Source organism: Azolla caroliniana, unplaced genomic scaffold (assembly GCF_043228905.1).
Source record: "Azolla caroliniana isolate FFs.n. ecotype wild unplaced genomic scaffold, voAzoCaro1.0.p SCAF_5, whole genome shotgun sequence".
NCBI lineage: Eukaryota > Viridiplantae > Streptophyta > Polypodiopsida > Salviniales > Salviniaceae > Azolla > Azolla caroliniana.
In genome coordinates this window covers 5,978,789-6,004,251 of record NW_028230440.1, presented here as the reverse complement: position 1 = coordinate 6,004,251, position 25,463 = coordinate 5,978,789, and the positions used below count along the sequence as shown (strand labels likewise).

Sequence of the window (25,463 nt, the reverse complement as noted above, 5' to 3'; positions counted from 1 at the left end):
GTAGCAAGTTCGAATGAGCCCCAAGACAATCTTCCACTCTCTCTGTCATGTTAAAATCCCCTGCCACTATCCAATTGTCGACGGAGGGAATTTTGTTTGCCAACAGTCTCCAAAATGAGGTCCTCTCATTGCTAATGTTAGGTGCGTAGACATTCAGCACCCCAAATTTTACATTCCTCCATTCCAAGTAGCAAAACATAGCCCTACCTTCGATCAATATGCCATGATCCAAGATGATGATATCCGCTGATTTCCTCACCGAAATACACACTCCACCTCTCCTTTCTAACACGCCGTGAGCAGGAGCCCACCATGTGTACCAATGATGATAAAAAAATATGCAACATTAAACGTGAATATGTTCACATGCTTTTTATTGAAACCAAGCACCAATACAAGGATAAGAACAAGTGCATGTTCAAAAGGGAAGAGCATGCAGTGAATGGGTGAAAGGTGATATTACTATTTTTATATAACAAGAGATCTCCCAAATGATAGGTAATAGAGCTCATAGTCAAGTTCTCAAGTTTTGGGAATCAAGCCCTACTTTGCAACAAATGGGATCACGAAGGTGCGTGGGAGGCTTATGATAACGAAGACAATTTTGTTGTCGATCATTGGCTAGCCATGTTGAAACTCAACGATACCCCCCCAAATTTCATCTAATGCTAATATTTCCTCACTTCAATCTTGCACATTACAATATAAATGGGTTCAAATATATATTCTGAACCGAGTTCTCATGGTAAGAGTTATTATATTGTAAAATATCAAAAGTTCAAATATAGTAAAATTAGCATAGATTTGGATTTATTTTCATTGAAACTTATTATAATTACGAGATCTATGACCATCATAGAGATTCAATTATAATCGACCTCCCAACTTGAAATTACTTGTTTCGGGAAGAATTATAGACCATGTGCTTGATGGATTCAAAGTAAAGGACCAAATTTGGTACACTCACATATAGACACACATAAACTATCACATACACACATTGCACAACTACGATTATAATCATGCACACATGTCTACTCACATATTCGTATCCAAACACACCCACTCGCACATATATGATATAAACATAATCATATGCAAACACACTTATTTCTACCATTACATGCACATACACATGAGAATACATACACACAACCCCATTATATTATTTATGTCAATGTTTGTGTGAATGCGTGCACGCACACACGTACACACTTAAAAGAAAACACATATTGACTTCTCTCTCTCTCTCTCTCTCTCTCTCTCTCTCTCTCTCTCTCCATACATACATACATACATACATATATACATATATATATATATTGCACCAAGTATACATATTCGTTTTAGTCGGAGTTCTCTCTCTTTGCCAAAATAGTATGTTGAGGGGTTTGGACCACCATATACCCTATTGGTGGCCAATTGAGTGAAAGTGCTTTAAACACTCTCAAGCCACTAACTTCAATAACCCTAACCCGCAAACCCTCACTTGTATCTCATAGATGTGCTAAGTATCTCGCTGAAGAGCTAGTTAATACCTTAATAGGTACTAATGCTAGATACATGAGGTACTAAACACCAACAAAGAGATTAAACACTTAAATAATAAACATACATAATATGCACACAATATATAGAATAAAAAGGATTGATTGGTGTTTGGCTAAGTAGCGCTTAACACTAAGCACTCGACTTATACAAAATATGAGAGAGAGAGAGAGAGAGAGAGAGATCTTGCTTGGATTGAAAAAGGGGTTTAAGACTAAGAATTCAAGAAGAAGAAAACACACAAACGTGACAATTATAGCTCACCGACAAAAAGGTTGTCTCTTTTAACATTGGGGTGACCATTGACCATTAGGCCTAAAGCTCTAGAACCAACTTTGTTTTATCCTCATTTTCTCGATCCTACACTTAGTTTTTAGTACGAATGTTGATGTCAATGTCTTCATGGGTTGTGCTATATACAAGTACTTAACACAATATACACACAATTTTGTGCATAGATTCACACCTATAAGTGCATAACAAACTCATATTTATATTGAGATTCGTTCACACACTCATGGTCACATCAAACATAAACAAAATACATGCACACACATAAACTAAAGAGAAGGGATCTTCAAAAAGTACAAAAATATACCCCGACTTTCGTGGTCGGCTTGGTAGGTGTCTGCAACCTCTTCATTGAGTCGTCAAACCTCATAACAATCATACATTCATACTTGAAGGTTTGACATTAACTAGGGATTAGGAAGTTTTGTTGGGTGGGGTTATGCAATTTTGAATGGAACGATTCATTATTTAAATTTTCATATGTCATTGTATCACCTTCGTTGCACCTATTATAGAGGCCATTTGTTCAATGTATGCAATCTTGAATCGTGGCTTTTGCATATTGTTTTGGAGAGAATAGTTGGGTTATTCAATTACACCTCGCTCCTCATTTTGTGAAGCTAGTAAACTTCATCCAAAAGTGTACAAAATTAGGGTCCAACATTGTCTTTTGATGTGAGACCAAAATACCAATTTGGCTCATAGACGCGTGCGCTATGTTTGAACTTTGAACCTTTCAATGCGGTTGCAAGCATCAACCAACCTCGTAAATATAGGGTATGAACTTGCTTATATAGTTGTTACTGTCATTTAAATTAGTATTGGAGGGTGTGTCCTCCTTTTACTAATGTGAGCAACGTTTGTATAAACTAAATAACCATGTGAAAGGGGCCCATACTTTTGTAAAGGATTATAAAGGTCACTTCATAACCTTTTAGTTCTCCTTGAACTTTATCTCCCTTTAGATCTATGTTTTTTCAAAACAAAATATCCTTCCATTAGTTTTAAAAAAGGCATAAAAGCTACAACCTACAAAATAGATGGAAAGGAAGTGACTATCCTTCCCAAGCCTGTCTTGTGTAAGACAATGGCTACTACTAGCCATGGATCCTTCATTTAACTGAGATCCATCTCAAAATCTAATTTCATTTCAATATGTACTACCAAATCTCCCATGTTGCCACTTGCTTTCATACCAGAAAATGTCATCATATTAGGTAAGAGACCTTGCACAAGTATTTGAGGATAGAGTTGTGTAGCATACTCGTTCTTATTGTGCTTAGTTTAGCCCAATAACATGGAAGTCCATTGTACCACACCTCCAACCAACAATAATTCATCAAAAAGCTCCCGGGTTTCAATTATGCTAGAGGAGTCTCTCTCATACTCTAACAATATTAGGTGTTAAGTACTGAGAGCCAAACATTGATCTCTTTGTATTTGTTATGTAGTGTCTTAACTTACTAAGTGTGGTTTTGTTCTTGTTAGTGTATATATGGTATACATAACATTAAGGCTACATTTAGTTTCTTAGTTAGGAACAATAAACGAGCTAGGAGAATGAGAGTTCACTAAGTTTTGGTTTACAAGGTTTGTAGCTTGAGAATGCCCAATGAGCACTCTCTTCTTATTCACCATAAAGATTTTATGTGATAGTTTGGCCTCGACATATGATCTCGACCATTGAAATGAAGACGTACGCTCAATGGAAGTAACTTATGCCAACACACTGGTCAATTTATGGACCATGTAATGAATTTAAGTGGGCTAATAGTTGCACAAATTTCTTTGAATTAATGAGAGAATGCCTCGAGAGAGAAACAAGCATTGGGTCATTAGGTTGAGATAAAAAGTATTGTATTCACACCTACACATCTATCTTTGTGGTTGGCATGGTATTTGGTCAAGTTCGAGATAGAAATTTCAACTATCACATTCTCTAGTCATCAACTTAACCCAACCAAAACGAAACTACTCCACAAGAAAAAAGAAGCTTAGGCACAATTTTTAGACACTATATAACCACCATATCACTCCCTTTTTTATGTAGGTCACCAAATGTTGTTATATATGGTTTACCAAACTACCCCTATGTCCAAAAAATTACACTTTATAAAGTAATTATACACTCAAATCTACAAGCCCTATTTACCAAAGATGGAAGAAATGGACCTGAACTAGCCCTATTTACCAAAGATTTGAGTGTATAATTACTTTATAAAGTGTATTTTTTGGACATAAGGGTAGTTTGGTAAATTTGGAACTTCCAGGGGCATTCTGGTAATATAGACAAACTTCCAGGGGTATCCTTGTACTTTTCCCTTATATGTTTCTTATGTGGTAAATATATATTAATAAAGATAAACATGATTCTTAAATAATGTAGTGATTATATTTGTGTTTAATTTAAGTTAACAAATTAAGAAGGCTTTCAAGCTTCCACCGTGGCATGGAGTGGAGAAATAAGTAATTTTATGTCTTGATGTATGGTGTACATTGTAGTCTTTGCCATTGGGGAGTGACATCTACCAAAATTTCAATTAACCCATTGTGAGAAAGGTGACCCCTTGAGACTCGATAGTGATAATTGGAAAGTGTCCCTCGAAGGTATGAGTACTTGTGTTGGCCCCTTCAAGGAATCTCAATTCATTATCTCCAACCCAACTTGAGGTGATTGATGCATTTCGAAGACATTTACAAATACACAAACATTTTCATGAGTGTAAATGCGATAAACACCCATTAAAGGTTGATAAGAACCTCCTATAACAAGTCATAGCTTGCCAGGCATTCGAGAAATGGGGAATAGATTTCCTTTGACCAACCAACACAACATTTAATCAAAATCATGACATCATTACTACCGTGGAATATTGCACAAAGTGGGCTAAAGTCAAAGCTTGCTAAAAGAGTGATGCACAAGACAGTGAGACACAACCCAATTTTTGTGTGGAACATAATTGTGCACTTTGATTGTCCATTAGAGTTAGTACGCGATAAAGGATCATGTTTCCTAAATGCAATCACTTGCTTGTTCGAGAATGCTAACGCATCACACAAGTATATTGTATTAGCCTCAATGTAACGACGAAGCATAGTTTGATGCATGTGAGAATTTATATGGTCTCTTTGAAATTGATCATACCCTTTAATTCTCTTTATTTTAGGAAAATTGTAAAATGAAATCATGTTTTTCATTAGTACAAACAAAGTTACTTAAAAGTGACACGGATGAGCTATATACATATTCCAATCGAAATCTTTAAATTTCTAAGACACAAGTAAACTCGAGTTCACATTTAAAAGTGACACTTCATATTTTTGATCCATTGTTTCGATATTACTTTTAGACTATGCACTGAAAATGTTTTTCTCAATGACATTTAACCTTAATATTATGTACTCTTCATAGAACTCACTAAATTAGGTGACAGGAACCATAACACATTATACCCACAAAGATAGAGTAAGAATGGAGAAAGAATATTTGTTGATCATTAAATTTAGGATGGATCCAGATTATCACAAATTTGAATTCCATAACGCTCATAACCACTAACTTCATAATATTATTGCTATGAGAAGAGTAACTTAATCTCCCCATATATGTATTTCAATAAATATAGTTGCAAGTGCGTGTGGTTGAAGGTTAGCAAAAACATACCTAGTGCGTAGTTCCCCTCAAATTGTGGGAAGGCACAAAGGATTTGGGTATTCTACATAAAGAACCTTTAATATGATGTAGATGCAAAATCATGTGTTGTTTTGATCAAGTGCTTTGAAAATATGTTTTAGATAAGCTTTTAAGACACATTAAGCATATGTATATTCATGCAAGGACATTCTCATGATGGGGTCCTTATCTTACATGGAGCTTAACTGTATTTTCCTTATGTGCAACATCACTCAAGAGAGATGTGTATTTAGTTCCATTCAACTACCACAACAAGATGCATTAGAACTTGCCAACCCATTTGTTAACCATACATTTGAGTCATTAACGTGGTTACACACATATCCCTTAACCTTTCCCATGTCATGATATAATAGCTTTAGTCCATAAAACATTATCCACTTGAAATAAGATGTATGTTGGTGCAACGTGAGTTTTTTGGCGGGACTTGTTTGCTAGTGATATCTATTTGTATGTCGGTAAAGACAACAAATAGATCACATCCTCATGCTACAACCATAGCCCTAACCTTGATATGAATATGATGTTTCACTACTCAAATTATATGTGCACTTGTGATCACTATTACATATTGTATGTGCATATGCAATATACCTTGTAAAATGTGTAATCTTGACTTTTGGTGTTTGATATCTTGGTGAAGCTTCTTCACATCCACATAGCGGAATAATACTTGTTGTGCGTAGGGATCACATCATTCCTATAAATCTAAGCCCCAAACGTATTTTGCATGATACTAGTAAACATGCAGCAACCATGATAACGTAGCAAATGTGATGATCACATTTCTAGCCATAAACACTAGTTATATACTAGTTTCTCTTCTTTAGATGAAAGTTGTCATGGTGGAAGCATGCTAAAATGATGAGTTTAGAGCTGGATCATGTTACTTTTTTTTATGCATTTTATCCTTCATGCTCTCTGCACAATTGTAGAAATTGAGAAGAAACATGAAGGGGAGAGGTTTGAAGATTTTGTGATACAAACCACACAAAACATGATACCAACACTCTCCCTAACATTCCAAATTAGTCATCTTCACCATGGAGTAGCTTTCACACATGGGACCAACATATTGACCCGCCTAAGCTTTCATGCTCAAACAACCATAGTCATCACATTATTCCCCATCATTGAAATGTATGTTATGACGTATTTTTCTATTAGGGTATATTTTTGTTGACAATGGTGCAATAAATGGTTGTCTTTTAATGCCATGGAAGATGAATTATAATCTATAGGATGGGCATAAAGAGAGACCCCAATGTTCAATTGTCGCATCTAGTAAAAGTCAAGCCTTGAATACAAGGCCTATGATTAGTAGTTTAATAACTTATTGAAGTTCCTCAAAACATTCTCATTTTCACATCTCCTACCTCCAAACTCTCACTTTGTCCTAACACAAGTGGAAGTGGGATCATTACGAAGTGATGAAAGGTATAATGGTGCTAGCAATAGGTAGGATGAGCAAAGTAGGTGGTGTGAGTTTGTTTAGCAACAATGATAGTTTATATCCATTAGTCAATCATGGTACCAATTGTTGAAACTCATGGGATGCTCATCGGCATCTATGACAACGTCACCATCTCCATATATGCTTGACTCACATGCCAATCTCTAACGTAAAGCATTGGTTGCAGATGACATGTCAACCACATTGCATATCCTCATCGTGAGAATCTTGATCGAATCTACAACGTCTTAGTGCCATGTAACCCCATTTGTGAATTTCTTTCTCGTAATTTATCATTTCTCTTATAATTTGTGCTAAAATTTAGAGTCGTGGTACGTGGATACACCAATTGATCCCTCGTCTCGAGATTTTTTTGATTTGCCCTCAAAATTAGTGGTACATCATAAAGGAACTCAAAACATGTCATAAGCCCAACGAAACCGGTCACAATCACATACAAAAATGGTTCCAACTTCCATCCATGGATATGAATCGAAGATACATAATATAACTAAAAAAAACATAATATGACCATAGACACATAAGAATTTGAGAGCATAATACAACGTGTCACAATGTAGCAAATCATACTACAATATCACATGATGAATATGATGGTGGCCTAGCCACAATGCGAATTGTGTCAACAAATTCCTAGCTCATCGGTACAACAAAGGACTATAGGCAATTAAGTTAAAGACAAATGTTGATGTCCCAACCATCCCAACATATGAGAGGACAAAGATTTATCATATATGTACATACATAACACCATTGTTATTGTGAGTTTGCTAGGGTTAATACATTATTACTATTTATACTATTTATGAAGAAAGGCAGACAGAGAGAGAGAGAGACCTAACACCCTCAAACTAAGACTGATGGAAACAGGAGGCATTCACACAAAGAGTGGATCTTAAAACCGCAAGATTTCTTTACTTGGCGTCCTTTGCATTCCATTCCATCCAAATTATTCCATTATTCAATTCCATTCCATTCAGTACCATTCGATTCGATTCGATTCCATTCAGTACCATCTCATTCCATTCCATTCCATTCCATTCAGTATCATCCCATTCCATTCAATTCCATTCAATTCCATTCCTTCCTGGGACATGGATGCCCTTCATCCCTTCTCTCTTCAACAGATTCCTTCTTCTTCTTCTTCCTCCTCCTCCTCCTCTTCTGTCTCAGCAGCTTCCCCTTCACTCCATCCGAGCTCCGGGAAACGATTGAACAAGCTTCACTTTACATTCTCTCTGTTATCTTCTTCCATTTCTTGCTCTCGCCCTCGTTCTATTTCTTCTTCTTCTTCTTCTTGGAAGAAATCAGTTATACAGCGCAGTCCATCTGTACATGGATCATTCTTCTCTTCTTCTCCTGCCAAAGACGAGGAGGACGAGGAAGAAGAGGACCATAGTAGATCTATCAGAACTCTGTTGATCGACAATTATGACAGCTACACTTACAATCTCTATCAGATTCTTTCTGTCATTAATGGCGGTACGTTTCCATGTCTTATTAATGTTATGAATGATTTGTATGGATTGGTTTGGTGATGAGATCCAATAGATCAGTGCTTTTCTGATTTTCGCATTTTTGTTGGGAATCTTCTAATGACATCGATATATTATAGTTAAGAGAAGGGAATACAATAAGATAGAGCAGAAACACAGCCACCATTTATGCTTTTTTTAGCACAGCCGAAACCCATACGAAGAGCTTGCAAGGTATTCTCGACTATGATTTCTAGAAAACAGAGAAAATCAGTGACGATCCCTGCAGATTTCAGCACTTTAACTGTGACTCTCCCCGAGCTCTAAAACTGAAATTTGAGGTCTACATAAAACAAGAGTTTTGTTTGAATAAAATTGAGTCTTTCTCTACCTAGTATCTTTAATCCACCCAGTTATAACTTGTAAGTGACTTCATGTAGGGCTTAATCTATAGCCGCTTTATAAGGCACAACTTTAGATTGAATGTATACATTCACACATCAGAATACAATGCTGATCCCCAGGCATGCAGTCTAAAGACTTTTGGCCTTCAGCTGTTTCACATTGGCTGTCTTCTTGCCCGAATTCAAGGGTTATGGGAGCAATAAAAATAGGCATATTAAGTCACCTCATAAAAGAAGAGGAAAAATAATACTCCGGGTGGCAACTACCTCAACATTTTGGCTTTGGTACTCTTTACTAAGTTAAAATAGGAAGATTTGACCATTACTCTCTCTATAGACATGATATGAGTTATGTTTGGTTTTTTAACATTTTCTTCATTCCTGAGAATATATGCATGTAAATCCTGAGAATATATGCTAATAGTATTTCCTTTATTGCACCTCGTATGTAATTCTTTCAATTCATACCATTCTTTCTTTAAGTCACATCCTTTTTCTTGGACCAGCTTTATAAGCTTTGCATTTTATGAAAGTAGGTTTGGCTATAAGAGTATCTAATTCCTTGATCTAGAAAGAGTTAGAATGGTGCTTAAGTTGAGGATAAACTTACATTATTGAATAATCGACTAACTTATATAAACTTGATATTATTCTATCATTATATGATTATCCAAGTCTAACTGCATCAATTTTAGTTAGTTGCTCCCTAAAATATACTTTATTTGTTGTTTGTCTTGATATAATTCGTTTGGATGAATACAGTTCCACCCAAAGTGATAAAAAATGATGAAATGCCATGGGAAGATCTCCACAAACTGATCTATGACGAGGGGGCTTTTGATAATATCGTAATATCTCCAGGACCAGGATCACCAATGTGTGCCAAAGATATAGGTAAGTTCTCTTGATTACTAGTATGCTTGAGTTTCAAAGTCAGTGACGATGATGCATTTCCAATCACCATGTGTTTATGCAAGATCCTTGGTAGGTGTATGCTTGCAGGTTTTGCAAGAGTGTATAGATATTCCTGTTTTGGGAGTGTGCTTAGGACATCAGGTACTTGGCTGCAGTGCTTTTAACAACCCAGGAGAAGATTCTGTGCCTAATTTTCACTTCTTTGATGAACATGCAATTCTTGTGAACATATCATGGTTCAAATGATTAGCATTCATAACTAGTTGGATATGTTGAAAGCCCCTCAAGAACATTTATGCAGGCATTAGGATATGTCAATGGTGCAAAGGTTGTCCATTCACCTGAACCTATACATGGGCGACTTAGGTAAGCCAAATTCTGAAATCCATTAGTCTCAACAAACATGGAAATGGATATGGTATTTGTGAACTTCCTTTCGTAGCTTTATTTTGAACCTGAAACAAATGCATTGCTATGTTTAGTGAAGTTGATCATTTGGAGTGTCCACTTTTCAAAGGCATACCCTCAGGGAAAGGCTCTGGGTTTCAGGTGATTACAAATATTGTGAAGCTCTTATTTGAATATTCAGAAAGTTAACTTGTGATTTTATGATGCAGGTCGTTAGATATCATTCATTGATGCTAGATATAGATTCCCTTTCTCAAGATCTGATTCCAACAGCGTGGACCATTAATTCATGTAATGATATACTTTATCAAAGTTCATAAATGGTCACATTACACCACAAGTTGTTTTATTTTATGGAAAAACTCTGAAATGCCCCAGATTCTTTTTTTTTCTTTCTCCTCAATTCCGCTGATCAACCCGTGAAAGAGAAGAACTAGGTGAATTGACCATATAATTGGTCAAATAGCATACAAAATTGAGATAGAACATTTGAGGAAGTAATGGAAAACTCGGGTATTCTGAGTTTTTTCCTTTTTATTATTGTCAAAGATGGTTTTAAGTGATATTTTCTTGATATTCTACATATCCTCATGTAATGCATCGCCTACAGGTGGATCAAGTCAATCTAAACCAGATGCCAAAGTTATCATGGCAATTTCACACAGGAAAAGGCCTCATTATGGAGTTCAGGTATGGTGATTGTGCTCGATATAAATATGAAATTTCTGTCTTACTTTTATGTAAAGTTTTATGATGCCATCTATTTTATTTCAGTTCCATCCAGAGAGTGTTGCTACAAAGTTTGGGAGTCAGATTTTGGCAAATTTCTACAACATAACTGTGGAATTTCAGCGGACTAAAGATTTCCATAAGGACACTAAAGTATGATCCTTTATTAACTGCTCTGATTTTTCTTCACAATCATGATGTTGTTTGGTTAAGACCACTGGAATAATTTTGATATTCTTTTAAAGGATGCAGTATCTTCCAAACAACAGACATCAATGGTTGATATATCAAAAGCCTCAAAGTCTTCCAAGTCTTGCAGGTCAAATGAGTATCCTTTGAGAATATACTGGGAAAAAATGAATAGGATAGCAACTGAAGCAGGAGGATCTGAAGGTATCTTTTGTGGCCTATTTGGAGATGGAACAGCTCGAGATACTTTTTGGCTTGATAGCTCTTTGCACCATGTAAATATTTCTTACCCTCCTGAAAGCATTCCCAGTTTTTTATTCATGGATCGTTTGAAGTATGCATGCCACTGTATGAGGTACTTGAGGTCCACTTTGTTCTTTTATCTACCTACTCATTCATAATCATGGTCAGTGAGGACATCCATGTGGAAGCTGGAGTCTGGGATGCTGTAGATTGTTTTCTAGATTAGCACGACAGCTGATCATGCACTTTTAGATTGGGAATTTCCAGAGGTCAAATGCAGTTAGCCTTGATTTGTTTGCATGTTCTCGATTGTATTCTTTTATGATTTATTATTATTATTATTTTTTTGTGTTTTCATTTTTCTCTTTTTTCCTCCTTTGATTGGGTCTCCTTTTTTATGTAACCTACTGTGCAGGACGGAGCAAGATTCTCCTTCATGGGGGGAAGAGGTGGAAGGTTGTGGAAACGACTTACATATTCAATGTCTGACAAGTGAGTTATCTTGATAAACATTCATCCAAGGGAGTTAAGATAAAAGCATTTCAGGAATATTCTGATGCATGTATTTTAATGTTTCTAAGGCATGGATCTGGCAAAGGTACCTTGAAATGCGAAAATAGGGAAATGGTTGAGGAGTTTGAGCTACAAGAAGGATTCACGGAGTTTCTAAACCAGGTACATGGCAATCTTGTACTAAATTGCATAAAACTAAAAGAATTTCAAAGCATAAAAGAATGTGTGCAATGACTGTAGGAACTCCAGTGTTTGAGAACTTCAAAGCAAGATAGTGAAGGCTTACCATTTGATTTCTGGGGTGGCTTTGTTGGTTACCTGGGGTATGGAAAATGTACTTTGAATTAATCTAGTTTCAACGATGTATTTTTTGGTTATTTTTCTCTTTATTTATGGCAGGTATGAGCTGAAAGCAGAGTGCGGCGCTTTTTCCAATCAGCATAAGTCAGAACTTCCTGATTCATGCTTCTTCTTTGTCGATCAGTTTATTGCAGTTGATCATTTAAATGATGATGTATATATTGTTGCACTTTACAAAGAAGACATGGATGCCAACAATTCTGATAATAATGGCAGTTGGGCAAGTAATTCATATAATAGTATACCTTCTATTTGCAAAATGTTGTCAATGTCGGCAGATTCTATTATTCATGATGAAGCATATTCTTCACAGTTGTGGGTTAAGAATACAGTCCAAAAACTGCACGAACTAGTTGAACGTGGAATAGATTTGTCCATTGAAAGGAGATATTCGTCACAGTTAGCATCATCTTCACTAAATAGTATAAACGTAGGAAGCTCATTTGCTACCTCAAAATCTAAGCAGCAGTATATGAATGATGTGAAGACCTGTCTTGAGTATATCAAAGATGGAGAAAGCTATGAACTATGTTTAACCACGCAACTGAAAAAGAGAGTGAATTCTCTTGATGGATTGAGTTTATATTTGACCCTTCGCAAAATGAATCCTGCACCATATGCAGCTTGGCTTAATTTTGGAACTGAAGAAGTTTGTATTTGTTGCTCTTCACCTGAACGGTTTCTTAGGCTGGACCAAGAAGGCTACTTGGAGGCAAAACCCATTAAGGGAACTATACCACGAGGAAGATCTATGGCAGAGGATGAGGCCTTGAAACTTAAACTTCAAATGAGGTATTCTACTTGGTTTCAACACTTCATTTTATCATTCATACTGCCTTGCTCAGAGGCAGTCTTTTGTTTAAAGAAGGCTTAAGTTTGGAAAGTTTTTATGAAAGCTGAATTGAAAGTTTGGATAAACAGTTTTGTTTTCTTTACTTCTTTCTGAAACTTATTTTTCTCGAGGAAACTAGTAAAATGTCTTTATATATACATTTTCAAAGTACTAAAATAATCACTACATTCACGAACAAGAGGCAGTACATCACATAAGGATGTATGGTTTCATTTGTTGAGTGAACTATTTTAAGGCCAAGAAAGAAAGAGATTCCATGTCTCTAAAAGATCATAGTATTAAAGGAAATGATTCTGTTTGCATTGTGTAGTGAGAAAGATCAAGCGGAGAATTTGATGATAGTAGATCTTTTGCGTAATGATCTCGGCCGAGTATGCAAGCCAGGAAGTGTTCATGTACCAAGCTTGATGGCTGTGGAAACATATGCAACTGTTCACACAATGGTGAGCACAGTGAGAGGTGAGAAGAGACCTGATGTGACATGCATAGACTGTATTCGAGCTTCTTTTCCAGGTGGATCCATGACAGGTGCACCAAAGTTGAGATCCATGGAGATTTTAGATAGATTGGAATGTGGTCCAAGAGGTGTATATTCTGGAACAATAGGATTCTTTTCTGTTAACTCTTCGTTTGATCTTAACATTGTGATAAGGACCCTAGTTATCCACAAGGGGATCGCCTCTATAGGTGCTGGAGGGGCAGTAGTTTCATTATCCGATCCAAAGGATGAATATGAAGAAATGCTATTGAAAACAAAGGCTCCTATTAGGGCTGTCACACAACTAGAAGCTCTTCCAAAGATTCTAACACAGGAATATGAAAGTGAACCAGCATCACCAGCTCTTCTAGGGCTATACTGACCTCGTCATACTTGATAAATCCATCATCACAATCTACCACTTTGGGGTCACATTGACCCATTATCATGTAACGTTATTATAGTATTCATCAAATTGATTATTTGTATTCTTATAGAAATGACTAATGATTGATCATGGAGGAATGTTGTGAAAATTTGCTCCTCCGTAGAACCCTTAGCCTAGGGTTTATCCTTTACTAGAGTAAATAAATTGCTTCATGCATGGATGAGCACATTAATCATCATAGATATTAGTCTTTTATTTTTTCAATCATTTTAAAAGTATGGTGGTTCAGTGTAATAAGCAGTTGTGTCTAGCCATCCGTCCAATTTATAACTTAAATAACAGATATAGGAAATGCTGGCAGTAATTTCCTATCTCCACTAAGTTGTTTTGATGCCGATATTAAATCATACAATTACATATATGATTTTAACGAGTCATTGATATCTAATGGTGATAGTTATGATCTCTGGAGTATAAGCATGTCAATTGACATGTTGTTTGACATTCCACATGGTCAAATGATTCTGGAATAATTTGGATGTAAAAGATCTCCCAGTTAGTTTTTAAAGAATGACAACTTTATGTTGATCAAGTAGTAAATACAAATGTTGCCCTTTAAGAACCATATCTATGTGGTCTGTTTGTGTTGTTCAATGTCTCTATGATTGTTTTAGAGAGATTTTATTATTGTCTTTGGAGGCCAAATATGACCTGTGGGACCAAAGCATTTTCATATATTATGTGGAATTGAGTATCGACTCTTGATGTTCAAGGGTTTAAAATGAATGTTGCAGTAGAGGAGTGTATATAGGGAGTAGACCTGATTTGCAACGTGTAGAAAGTATACTTGAATGTGATTAGAGGTAGAGCATTGTATCAAAAGACTGAGCTAAATCATAAGGATGCAATGGTGTGGAAGGAGGAAAAGAATGGGCTCTAACATGTGTTGTATGAGTGTTTTTTCATTTGTTTGCAAAATATGATTTGGTAGTTTGGTGCAATGTACGTAGTATAACGCATCCAACATGACCATCCTACACTTTGATACACTGGAGTTACAAATAGCCTTATTTACAGAGGAATCTATTGATATATCATGAAACAAATGTAGTATCTTTTGACTTGTTTCCCTTGCAATTCTAGGAAGTTCATTTGACGTTTGTAACCTTAACATGTACTCAACAGCTCTTTCCTCAAGTTCATATGATTTGGTTTTACGAATTAGGAGCATGCATGATGTTTGTTGCTTGACTTGAGGAAACTCTATGAGTGCACAAGGTCAAAAAGCCTTCATAATAGTGAATAGGGCCAACAGAGCCTTCAAAACCATGGATAGAGGTTTGTCGTTGTGCATACATGATATGATGAATAGTTCATCATCACATGTATTGGTACTTCGAGCAAATAGGATGGACATGGAATGATCGAAACTTCTAAAATGTTGTGTCCCATTCACACGAGTAATTTAGTAAACCAACTAGTAATACGTTGATTTAGTGAATGATTAAGTTTGGTAATAAATATGTGTGCTATATGAATAATAATGAAATGTGTGGCCTTTTGGCGACCCATACATGAATGGCCAGAGTAAAGAAAGTGTCACGGACAGTTGAATGATTTTAATGAAATGATTAACTTGAATGATTTTATTGTTGCAATCGATCCGAATCCCCCTGCGGACCCTTTTTCAACTGGATGGTGATCTCTCTCAGCGATCCAAGCTTCCATGGCCGACCTCCGTCTGCTATTTCCTGTGTACCTATCATTTGGTATGGTTCATGCAAGGTTCGACAAGAAGAAGAGGAAGAAGAGGAAGAGGAAGAGGAAGAAGAAGACGAAGGAGAATATGATGATGATTGAATTTTGATTCAGAAGAGCAGCTGAAAGATGCTTCCTCAATCTTCCATCCACGTCCTCTTATTCATCTGCACCATTAAACAAAGCAGAAGAGAAAGCCATCCACTGTGTCTCTATGCCTACTTGAAGAGATTTGGTCTACAATCGCATGAATTACTTGGTAAACACCTTTTCCAATCTCCCAGTAACGTAGAAAACACACAAAAAACTCAGAAGCTATTTAACATGCTAGACCGTAATAACAATTTTTCTTTTGACTCCCTTATCCATGACTATGTCAAATTTAGAAATCCAAAGAAAGCCTTAGCTCTGTACAAAAGATTATATATTTGGGACAAAATGCAGAGTGATGTTTGTTATGTTCATCCGTCAGGTCGAACTATGGTTAGTTTGTTAAAAGCATGTGGAAAGCTGAATGACATTAAGTCTGCTTTCATTCTCCATCAGGATATTGTCAGAATGAAATATTTACGAGAAAATGTCTTTGTTGGCAGTGCAGTTATCGCTATGTATGCTAAATGTGGTATGCTTGAGATATGTGAAGAAGTTTTTGATTCGATGATGATGCTGAAACAAGATGTTGTTTCTTGGACCACCATGATTGATGCATATGTAGGAAATGGTATGCCCTTCAAATCGTTTGAATTGTTGCAGCAGATGAAGGTTGAAGGGGTTTTCCCTAATGAAGTCACTTTTGTATGTAATCTGAAAGCTTGTAGTATCGTGGGCAATGTAGAAAAAGGAAAATATTTCCATGTTGACATTGAAAGTAATGGGTTTATGTACACAAATCTAAATGTTGGTAATGCATTGGTAAATATGTATTGTGACTGTGGCATGCTTTCCATGGCGGAACAGGTGTTTGAAGTGCTTCCGGTGAGAGATGTCATATCTTGGACAACACTTATATCGGTATATTCTTCTAAAATGAGCAATGCAGAGAAAGCATTAAGATGTTTAGACCAGATGCAATTGGAGGGTATTAGTCCAGATGCTGTCACCATTGTTTTCGGTTTGAAAGCATGTGGAAACATTGGAGCTAGAGAAAAGGGCCAGAAAATTCATGCTGAAATTGAAAGGAAGAGTATATTGGAAAGAGATGTTCATGTTGGCACGGCCTTATTTGAGATGTATGTCAAATTTGGTTTGCTTACTAGAGCACAAGAAGTGTTTGATAAGCTTCATGTTCGAGATGTTGTTGCGTGGAACCATCTAATTGTAGGATATAATAATCATGGGCTTGATGAGGAAGCTCTCAACTGTTTTGAACAAATGCAAGTTGAGGGTGTGCCACCTGACTCTGTAAGTTATAACTTCAGCTTGAAAGCATGTGGAAACCTTGGAGACTTGGGAAGAGGAAGAGAAATACGTGTTGAAGTTGAACGGAAGGAACTTCTCACGAGAGATTGTGTTATCGGCACTGCCTTGGTGGAAATGTATGGCAAATGCGGTCAGTATATGGAATCAGAAGAATTGTTCAACCAACTTCAAGATCGCGATGTTGTGTCATGGAACTCATTAATCACAGTACATCTCAATTATGATTGTGGAGAGGATGCACTGGCTTATTTTGAAAGGATGGAACTTGATGGTGTATCGCCAAATGTAGTTACATTCCTTTGTGCCTTGAAAGCTTGTACAAACATTGGAGCTATAGATAAAGGCCAAAATCTACATGCTGAAATCGAAAGGCGTGGTTTATTAAGAATAGATATTGTGGGAAATGCCTTGCTGAACATGTATGCACAGTGTGCATCTTTTACAATAGCACATCAAATGTTTAGCAAGCTTCATGTCCGAGATGTGGTTTCATGGACAGCAATGATGACAGGATATGCTAAGCTAGGAGAAAGCAAAGAGGTATTTCACATATTCGATGAAATGCTTGGTCAAGGTATAAAGCCAAATATGATTACCTTCATTATTGTTCTCAATGCATGCAGTCGTAGAGGTCTATCTAGTGCAAGCCTGACATACTTTGAGGCTATGAGCAAACGTTATGGTATTATTCCGATAATTGAACACCATGGTTGCATGATTGATCTTCTTGGACGTTTGGGTGAATTAGAGAAATTAGCTGAAGCAATAGAAAGAATGCCCATTTCACCCAATCTTGTTTTGTGGCAAACACTACTAACTGCTTCTCAGAAATGGGGAAAGCTGAACTTTGGTGAGTGGGCATTTGAACATACGTTGTGCTTGGATGACAATTATTTTGATGCGTATGGTAAGTGTAAACCAACAAGAGTGCATTTAAGTCACAGAATGGGTGGGTTCTCGTAATCTTTCATCAACCTATTTGATCACATATATGAGGGGAAACATGCTGATGGAAATTGTTTTTCTCTGAATGAATAGTCCTAGCTGCCATTTGTATTGTATATTGAAAAATGCTAATTCTAGCTCGTGTGGAAGGCTATTTATGTATTAAATGCATTTTAGCATCCCTCATCTCTTGGACAAAAATAATAATTTGCAAAAGCTGTCATGCCATGTTAATTGACAATGTCAGTTTAGTTGCCATTTAAGCAATAATCATGTCAGGTAAGTATGTTTCTAACGATTAATATGTGCAAGAATTGTCATGCTACAGCTTTTTTTACTCTTTCTTGTGATTGACTTTTGCAATAGTGAAATTGTTATGCATTGCATTGACACATTTGTCCTAGAATTGTTATGCTACAACCTTCTTTACTCTTCTTGTCATCGATTTTTTGCATTAATGCAACTGTTATGCATTGCAGCAACTCCTCGCTTAATTCAAATGTATCGTCACAAATCCATCTAGGTGAGTTTTTTTGCCATAGAAATGTAGCCTTTGATTAATGGCCTCAACAATTGAAAATGATTAATACTCCCATAGAAACGTAGTCTTTGATTAATGGCCTCAACAATTGAAAATGATTAATGCTCCCATAGAAATGTAGTCTTTGATTAATGGCAGTTTTTTTTGCCATTGGATTTTGCCAAGATGACCCATTTCTAGCCTTAATCTAGATAATGTATGGGCATTGTTTGTTAAATATTTGAAGTCATATTATCCTCCATGTATATAGTGAAAGTGTTTGACATGTGCAAATTTCATTTCTTCATGCTAAAAGTATTTTCTCCATGTTCAAGCATTCATTGAGAAATCTGTCATATATCCAATCTGACACATACAAGAGACCTCATTTGCATGACCAATTGATGATGAATTTGTTCCTCCTCAATTAATTCCATTTTAGACAAGTAAAGCTTGGGAAATCTTGTGTTTTGCTTTACTTGCTTTCTATATTGCCGTTCATCTCATTAACATTATTGTATGTCATTAGGTATATAATAACTATCTAGGCTTTAAAATGTATATGAACTTCGTTTTAGTGAATCCCGGTTTCTATTCATTTGTATGTTGTTTTTTGGGAGTGGCAAGGTCATCATCCTTTTCTGCAATACAAGGGCTTGGGATAATAGAATTATGTGATTTTGTGATCATGTTCATGATGTTTTGGATTTGCATTGATACCTCCTTAGATCCAATTATGAAACTTGCTAAGTGATTTCCAATGATTATATTTTACTAATGGCACAAAACATGATTGTTATTTTGGTTGTGAAACTTTATCACGTGTAAATTCAATGACATAGACAGACTCATTTTTATTATAGCAAAAAATGAGAGTGACCTTTCATGATGCTCAAGGAAAAATAGGTTTTGAAATAGAGTCATGTGCGCGCATAAAAGTTATATGACAAAAAATGTTTCGAGAGGATGGAATTTACAGGGCTTATGTACTAATAAGTTATAACAATCAACAAACAAAAGCAATTGAAACAATATATTATTACCAAAAAACGATGAGATGGCATTATCAACTCGAATAATTTGTAATTATTTATTTTCTGTGAGACATTTCTCTTGCAACCCAAGGCTCAAGGATGACGATGACAATGGGTATTTTGATATATACTTCCACTACAAAGATTCTTTTGTTTATGTCTCCCCAAAAAGGAAAGGCTAATGGAATATTTTCCTTCACAATGAAAAAGGATTAAGATTATCTTGAGTGGTGCCTACTAAGGATAGGCTAATGGAATATTTTCCTACACAATGTAAAAGGATTAAGATTATCGTGAGTGGTGACTACTAAGGATTGGCTAATGGAATATTTTCCTACACAATGAAAACACATTAAGATTATCTTGAGTGATGCCTACTTTGTAATTGTTGTGATCCTATGTAGAACAATGTGGGGTTTGCTATTTCAACTTCCAAACCTTTTGGGAAAAAATAATTGGGAAGTTGAAATGTCAACAAAATACTCATCTTTATTTCTTTTTGCAAACAAAATAAGGCCACATATATGTGCTTGCAAGAACATACATCTAACCACGCACATGCAAACTCACTGTCACTTCTCTGTCTTTCTTATATTGTAATTTGCTTACGCTAACAGTACGTCGTTAGACTACTATCACTACGTCTTGGGTTTGAAACCCAAATTTCTCATGCAAAAACAAAGGTTTGAAACCAAATTAGACATTTGTTTTTGAAACCCAGTTTTCTCATGTCTACCATCTGAGAAAGGCACTATAGTTGCATTGTCTATAACCAACTTGATGAAATAAATTTTTGTTGAGAAATGCCCGATAGTTGCAATGTCTATAACTAACTTGGCAAAATAAATTTGGTTGATGTTCGTTGAAATTTTGATACACTAGATTATCATCCCTCTCCCCACTTGAGATGTTCACCCTTTTTCCCAACACCACCATTTAACGTGCTAGTAAATGGTGCTCAAGGAGCTTACCTACTTGATTGATGCCCACAAACAAAAACTTATGAGAACATTGGCCTATCCTCAAAACCTTTGTATCTCATAAGAAACAATTGCCATTTATATTCAAGGTTGTTCTTGAGGTCAAGGTCAATTTCCAAACCAAGACACGAAGATGTATATTCAAGATATTCAAACAATCCTGCACATGTGACAAATGTAAAAAATCAAGGTTCAATAAAAAGAAAAAGAATTTGACCCAATACATTTATAGAACCTACGTTTTTCGCCCAAGATTGTTAGAATATAATCAACATCACTAATTGCACCATCCGCAACAATATGTTATAGCCCAAGTTCCTTATCTCTATTCTTTTCCAAGCACTCCATTAACATGACTTTTGGCTGCACATTCCAGCCTTAATAATACCCACAATACTAAACAGTCCAAACTAAGAACGATTTGCCCAAGCCATGACAAATCTTTTTTCTTATGGTATAGTTGGGAAATTCACTGCCAAGTTGTCATTAATGTCAAGTATGCTGCATTGAGGTATACCATAAGAAAAAAGATTTGTGACGTTGCGATCGGTCACACTTCTCTTTCAGGAGCCAACCCTCGGACAAAATAAACCATAAGATAGGTGACATTATATACAAATCATAAACATGCCAAGAATAACTCATTTTCTCAAGCATGCAATTTAAGCGCTACAAAAACTAGACAAAAATGATACTTAGCTGATCTTTGCCTTAACAAGCTTCACATTTGCCTTGCATTTAGATTTCACCATGGAGATAAAATAGAATAACCAAAACGCCAAATATAACTCCAACAGTAGCACCCAGAGAAATTTGTCTCTAAAGAAAACATGCTGGAGTTTCAACCATGCATCATTTATACTACAACAAATGTTCACATGGTCATAGCCCCAAAAAAATGCTGGGAAAGAAGAAAGAAAAGAACCCATTATGTACATTTGTGAAGGTATGTATAGCTATTTAAACGATACTAGACGTGAGAGAGAACGTTGCAAGAATGACGAAGATCGCGGAGACGTAAGGGCAGGCCCGGTAAAATCCAAAGTCTCGTCTAATGCTTCTCGCCAAAACTTTAGAATGTGTAAGCTCTCTTCCTCAGTATACCTTTGGACTACAATTCTAGAAGCAAATCCTTTCTTTCTCATGATCTGGCAAATCTCTCCTGGATTGTTAGCTGTGACTGTCACAAGATAAAACACACCTTTACTAGAGAGGAGCGAATCTACAATAGCGAGCATCCGATCGATCACCACACGGCCTTTATAACCTCCTGCCCAAGAGGATGCAATACCATCTACTCCCACCTCATCCTCGGGAGTAGGCACATAAGGGGGATTGAACACAAGCACATCGACACTACCGTTCAATTGTCTCTTCTGGAAACCCGAAACAAGGTCTCCTACCACCACATCTGCATCGACCTTATGGGCTTGTAGGGTAGCTCGAGTAGTGTTCACCGCCACTTCATTTATATCAGTGGCTAGGTAGTGAACTTTAGTGTCACAATTGCTAGCAAGTATGAGGGCGAGGGATGTGATCACGTATCCGCTCCCGCATCCAACCTCCAAGCACAAGCTCGGACGAAGAGATGCAAGGTATTGTCGGTCTGCGAGAAGGGCGTCCACTAGGGCAAATGAATCATCACACGGCTCATAAACTTCAGGATGCCGGCTTACCAGACGAATGTCTGCAATCCTGGTGCGAGGCGTTGCCACCTGCAATCCATGATACATGCATACACACACACACACACACATGTGGTTATAAAAAACACCTAACAAATATACATACTTGGGAAAAACATGAAATGATGGTGGGATGGCCCTATTTTAACTTTTAACAGTATCAATTTAACCTTATCACATGAAACCTTATCAATCTAATATGATGGTAGGATAGCCTTATCACATGAAGCCTTATCAAATTTATATAATGGTAGGATAGCCTTATCACATGAAATCTCTTCATGAAATGATGGTAGGATAGCCCTATTTAATTTTTAATAGTATCAATTTAGCCTTATCACATGAAACCTCTTCATGAAATGATGGTAGGATAGTCCTATTTATTTTTTAACAGTATCAATTTACTCTTATCACATGAAACCTTATCAATTTAATATGATGGTTGGATGGCCTTATCACATGAAACCGGCAGATGAGCTCTTTCCAACAATGGAATTTCAATTATAAATTGACTACTACCAGACAAAACTAGGCTTGGTAAAAAAGACTTGGATCATCTTTGCATGTTTGCACAATATATGCATATATGAAATTGATACAATATAAGACTTATCAATCTCTCAATCGAAAAGATAGTACACATATGAACTGTTGAGAATTTTTTTACCGCACTGTTGTTAGACTTCTCCCAAACTACTGGGTGAGAAATTGAAGTTTCCGATGTCAACGGTTTTTCCACATCTAGAGATATGTCCATGCCAAATTTAAGCTCTGCTACATCACGTGCAAAATTAATGTTACTCTCATAATAATAAAAAATCACTGTTTCTTACATCAAGACCAAACTCTGTTTTATCAACATTGAAAAGTACAATATGTATAAAAATGGTCACAAATTCAAACAATATATTGAGAAAATCCCATTCCAAACACCTAAGTTTCACTACTCGGATCTTACATCATCAAAATTTCATACAATCTACAAAGGCAAACAAATGAAACCTGTCATAATAGAGACTGACTTCTGTTCAGATCTTGCACAAACATACCATGTATATAGTGAATTGTGGCTACTAAATGCATAGTAAAGTCATGCTCAGAAGGTCTGATTGATAGTGAAGAAATGCGAGCCATGAATAAACGGAGCAACAACAAAAAAAAAACCCCACTTTGAAAGAGAAAAAATAAATAAATCTCACAGATCTCAAGCAGAGACAGAGATAGAGGGAGGGGGAGAAGAGAGGAAAGAAGATGATTGGCTAAGAACTGCTAAGAAGCCATAGAAAAAAACCCGTAGGAAAGAGGGGAAAAAATGGAAACAAAGCAGAAACAGAGGAATAGGGGAGAGGGTACCTCCGAAGCTCGATCCGGGAGAAGAAAGAAGAAGAAAGAAGAAAGAAGAAGAAGAAGAAGAAGAAGAAGAAGAAGAAGAAATGAAGGAGAAAATGAAGGGGGTGGGGGATTATATTATGTAAATTTTATCCATCTCCACAAAAACTGAAAAAAAAAGAGGAGAAGAAAAAGGTGAGACACAGTAAATCAGTAAATATAGATTAGATGTATGTATGTACACTGCATTGCCCAACACACACACACACACACACACACTGTTCCTCTGTTTTCCTCTGTTTTTCCTTTTTCCTGTTTTGGGTGGGGAATCCATCCTTACAAATTACAATCACCACCATCACAGAAAGTTAACCCCATCTACCCATCCACCCATCCATCTACCCATCCATCCATCATTCATCATCATCCACCATTCATCATCATTCATCATCATCATCATCATCATCATCATCATCATCATCATCTTCTTCTTCTTTCTTTTTGGTCATGCCTCTCACCCTCCCTCCCATCCCTCCTTTGATTTGCTTGGGTCGGGCTCCGACCTCCGCTTTCCTGGAACCAACCATGGTCCACGACACATGCTTGTAACTCTCATCGGCCCAAAGGTTTCATCTTCATTTACTCGTATTCATCGCGTTTAAACTAGGGTTTTTTTTTTTTTGGTTTTGTTTTTTTGGGGGGGGCGGGGAGGGAGGATTGTTGTCATGCTTTTGAGTGTCCAATCCCAATCCCATACCCAAATGTTTGCAAGCTAGCACCCGCACACACACGTTTCCAATTGTTCCAAGAGAGATTTGAACTCTCGCCCCCAGCCAATAATTACATGTTAAGGTTGTTTAGAATCTTTGCTAGTTTGGGTTATTTTTTTTCTAGTAAGAATTGTACACTTTATCGATAAAGTGTCCATCTCCAAACATCGTAACAAACCCATATTATTCCAATTCTCCTTGATGTCCTCTCTTTCTTGCATCACCCACTAACCATTTACCGTCTATCATCCTTTTTTTTTTACCATTGTTGTTGATTCACTTATCACGTGTCACATCATCAATTTATCACTTTTTTATTTCTCCTCTTGCAATCAATCATATAATAGATACTATTCTACAATCACAACTCAAAAAGTGGTATCAAGATGCCCCACTCATAAAATGTATAGTGAATGTATAGAAATATAGAAGCTTGAAAGAGCTCTAATATTATGAGGGGACAAAAAAAATCCATTAGAATATGGAAGGTGTTAACAATTACGAGTATATTCATGTTTGCCTAATGAAAACAATTGAAAGAAGCAAGTTTCTTGATTAAAGATAAAACACTACTTTAAATGGGTAACTATAGAAGCCTAGTTTCCATTGTGCCATACTAAATAGTGTGCCTTCAAACTTTCTAAGTATTAATATCATCCCTAATAATTATGTCATCCATACTCTCACCCCAACACATAATTATGTTCAACGAAATGTTTGTGTTAGGGTCAACCTTATGAAGTAAAGTTTGTTCAAAAATGTCTCTTCTACAATAGATATCATATGCCAAGCAAGGTTCTTGTTAGAAATTATTTTATACATTCCAAAGATACATAAATCGCTAATAAAATTATAATTTGAGTAATATGTTAATGCATTTGGTGTGACAACTTCGATGACTCTACAACTCAATCACTACATCATGACGACAATTAGCCACCCCGCCCCCACCCCCAATCCCAAAGCCCTAGATTTATTCTCAAGTTTCATACATGGTGCTATCTATACATGAAGCCCTAAGCCCTAGTACATCATCCCAATTTGTTGGGATTACCATTGTT

General features: G+C 36.4%; 3 protein-coding genes across 3 annotated transcripts; 2 read left to right on the top strand and 1 right to left on the bottom strand.

The window, feature by feature from the left end:
* The first annotated feature begins 7,863 nt into the window (after positions 1 to 7,863).
* Positions 7,864 to 14,185, top strand: LOC147863911 (putative aminodeoxychorismate synthase, chloroplastic). The gene is made up of 14 exons (XM_087319815.1): positions 7,864 to 8,489; positions 9,649 to 9,780; positions 9,875 to 9,942; positions 10,103 to 10,167; positions 10,284 to 10,350; positions 10,419 to 10,500; positions 10,820 to 10,899; positions 10,984 to 11,091; positions 11,184 to 11,402; positions 11,786 to 11,862; positions 11,952 to 12,045; positions 12,124 to 12,206; positions 12,283 to 13,035; positions 13,407 to 14,185. Exons 1-14 carry the CDS (start codon positions 8,102 to 8,104, stop codon positions 13,954 to 13,956), a joined length of 2,766 nt encoding a protein of 921 aa, XP_087175941.1. The 5' UTR covers positions 7,864 to 8,101; the 3' UTR covers positions 13,957 to 14,185.
* Positions 14,186 to 16,200: 2,015 nt separating this feature from the next.
* LOC147863910 (pentatricopeptide repeat-containing protein At3g09040, mitochondrial-like) lies at positions 16,201 to 18,102 on the top strand. The gene has a single exon (XM_087319317.1). It carries the CDS (start codon positions 16,201 to 16,203, stop codon positions 18,100 to 18,102), a length of 1,902 nt encoding a protein of 633 aa, XP_087175443.1.
* Positions 18,103 to 21,438: 3,336 nt separating this feature from the next.
* On the bottom strand, positions 21,439 to 23,758 carry LOC147863909 (uncharacterized). Its single transcript, XM_087319845.1, has 3 exons — positions 23,657 to 23,758; positions 22,971 to 23,074; positions 21,439 to 22,333 (listed from the first exon to the last, which is right to left on the bottom strand). Exons 2-3 carry the CDS (start codon positions 23,058 to 23,060, stop codon positions 21,575 to 21,577), a joined length of 849 nt encoding a protein of 282 aa, XP_087175971.1. The 5' UTR covers positions 23,061 to 23,074; positions 23,657 to 23,758; the 3' UTR covers positions 21,439 to 21,574.
* Positions 23,759 to 25,463: the final 1,705 nt, after the last annotated feature.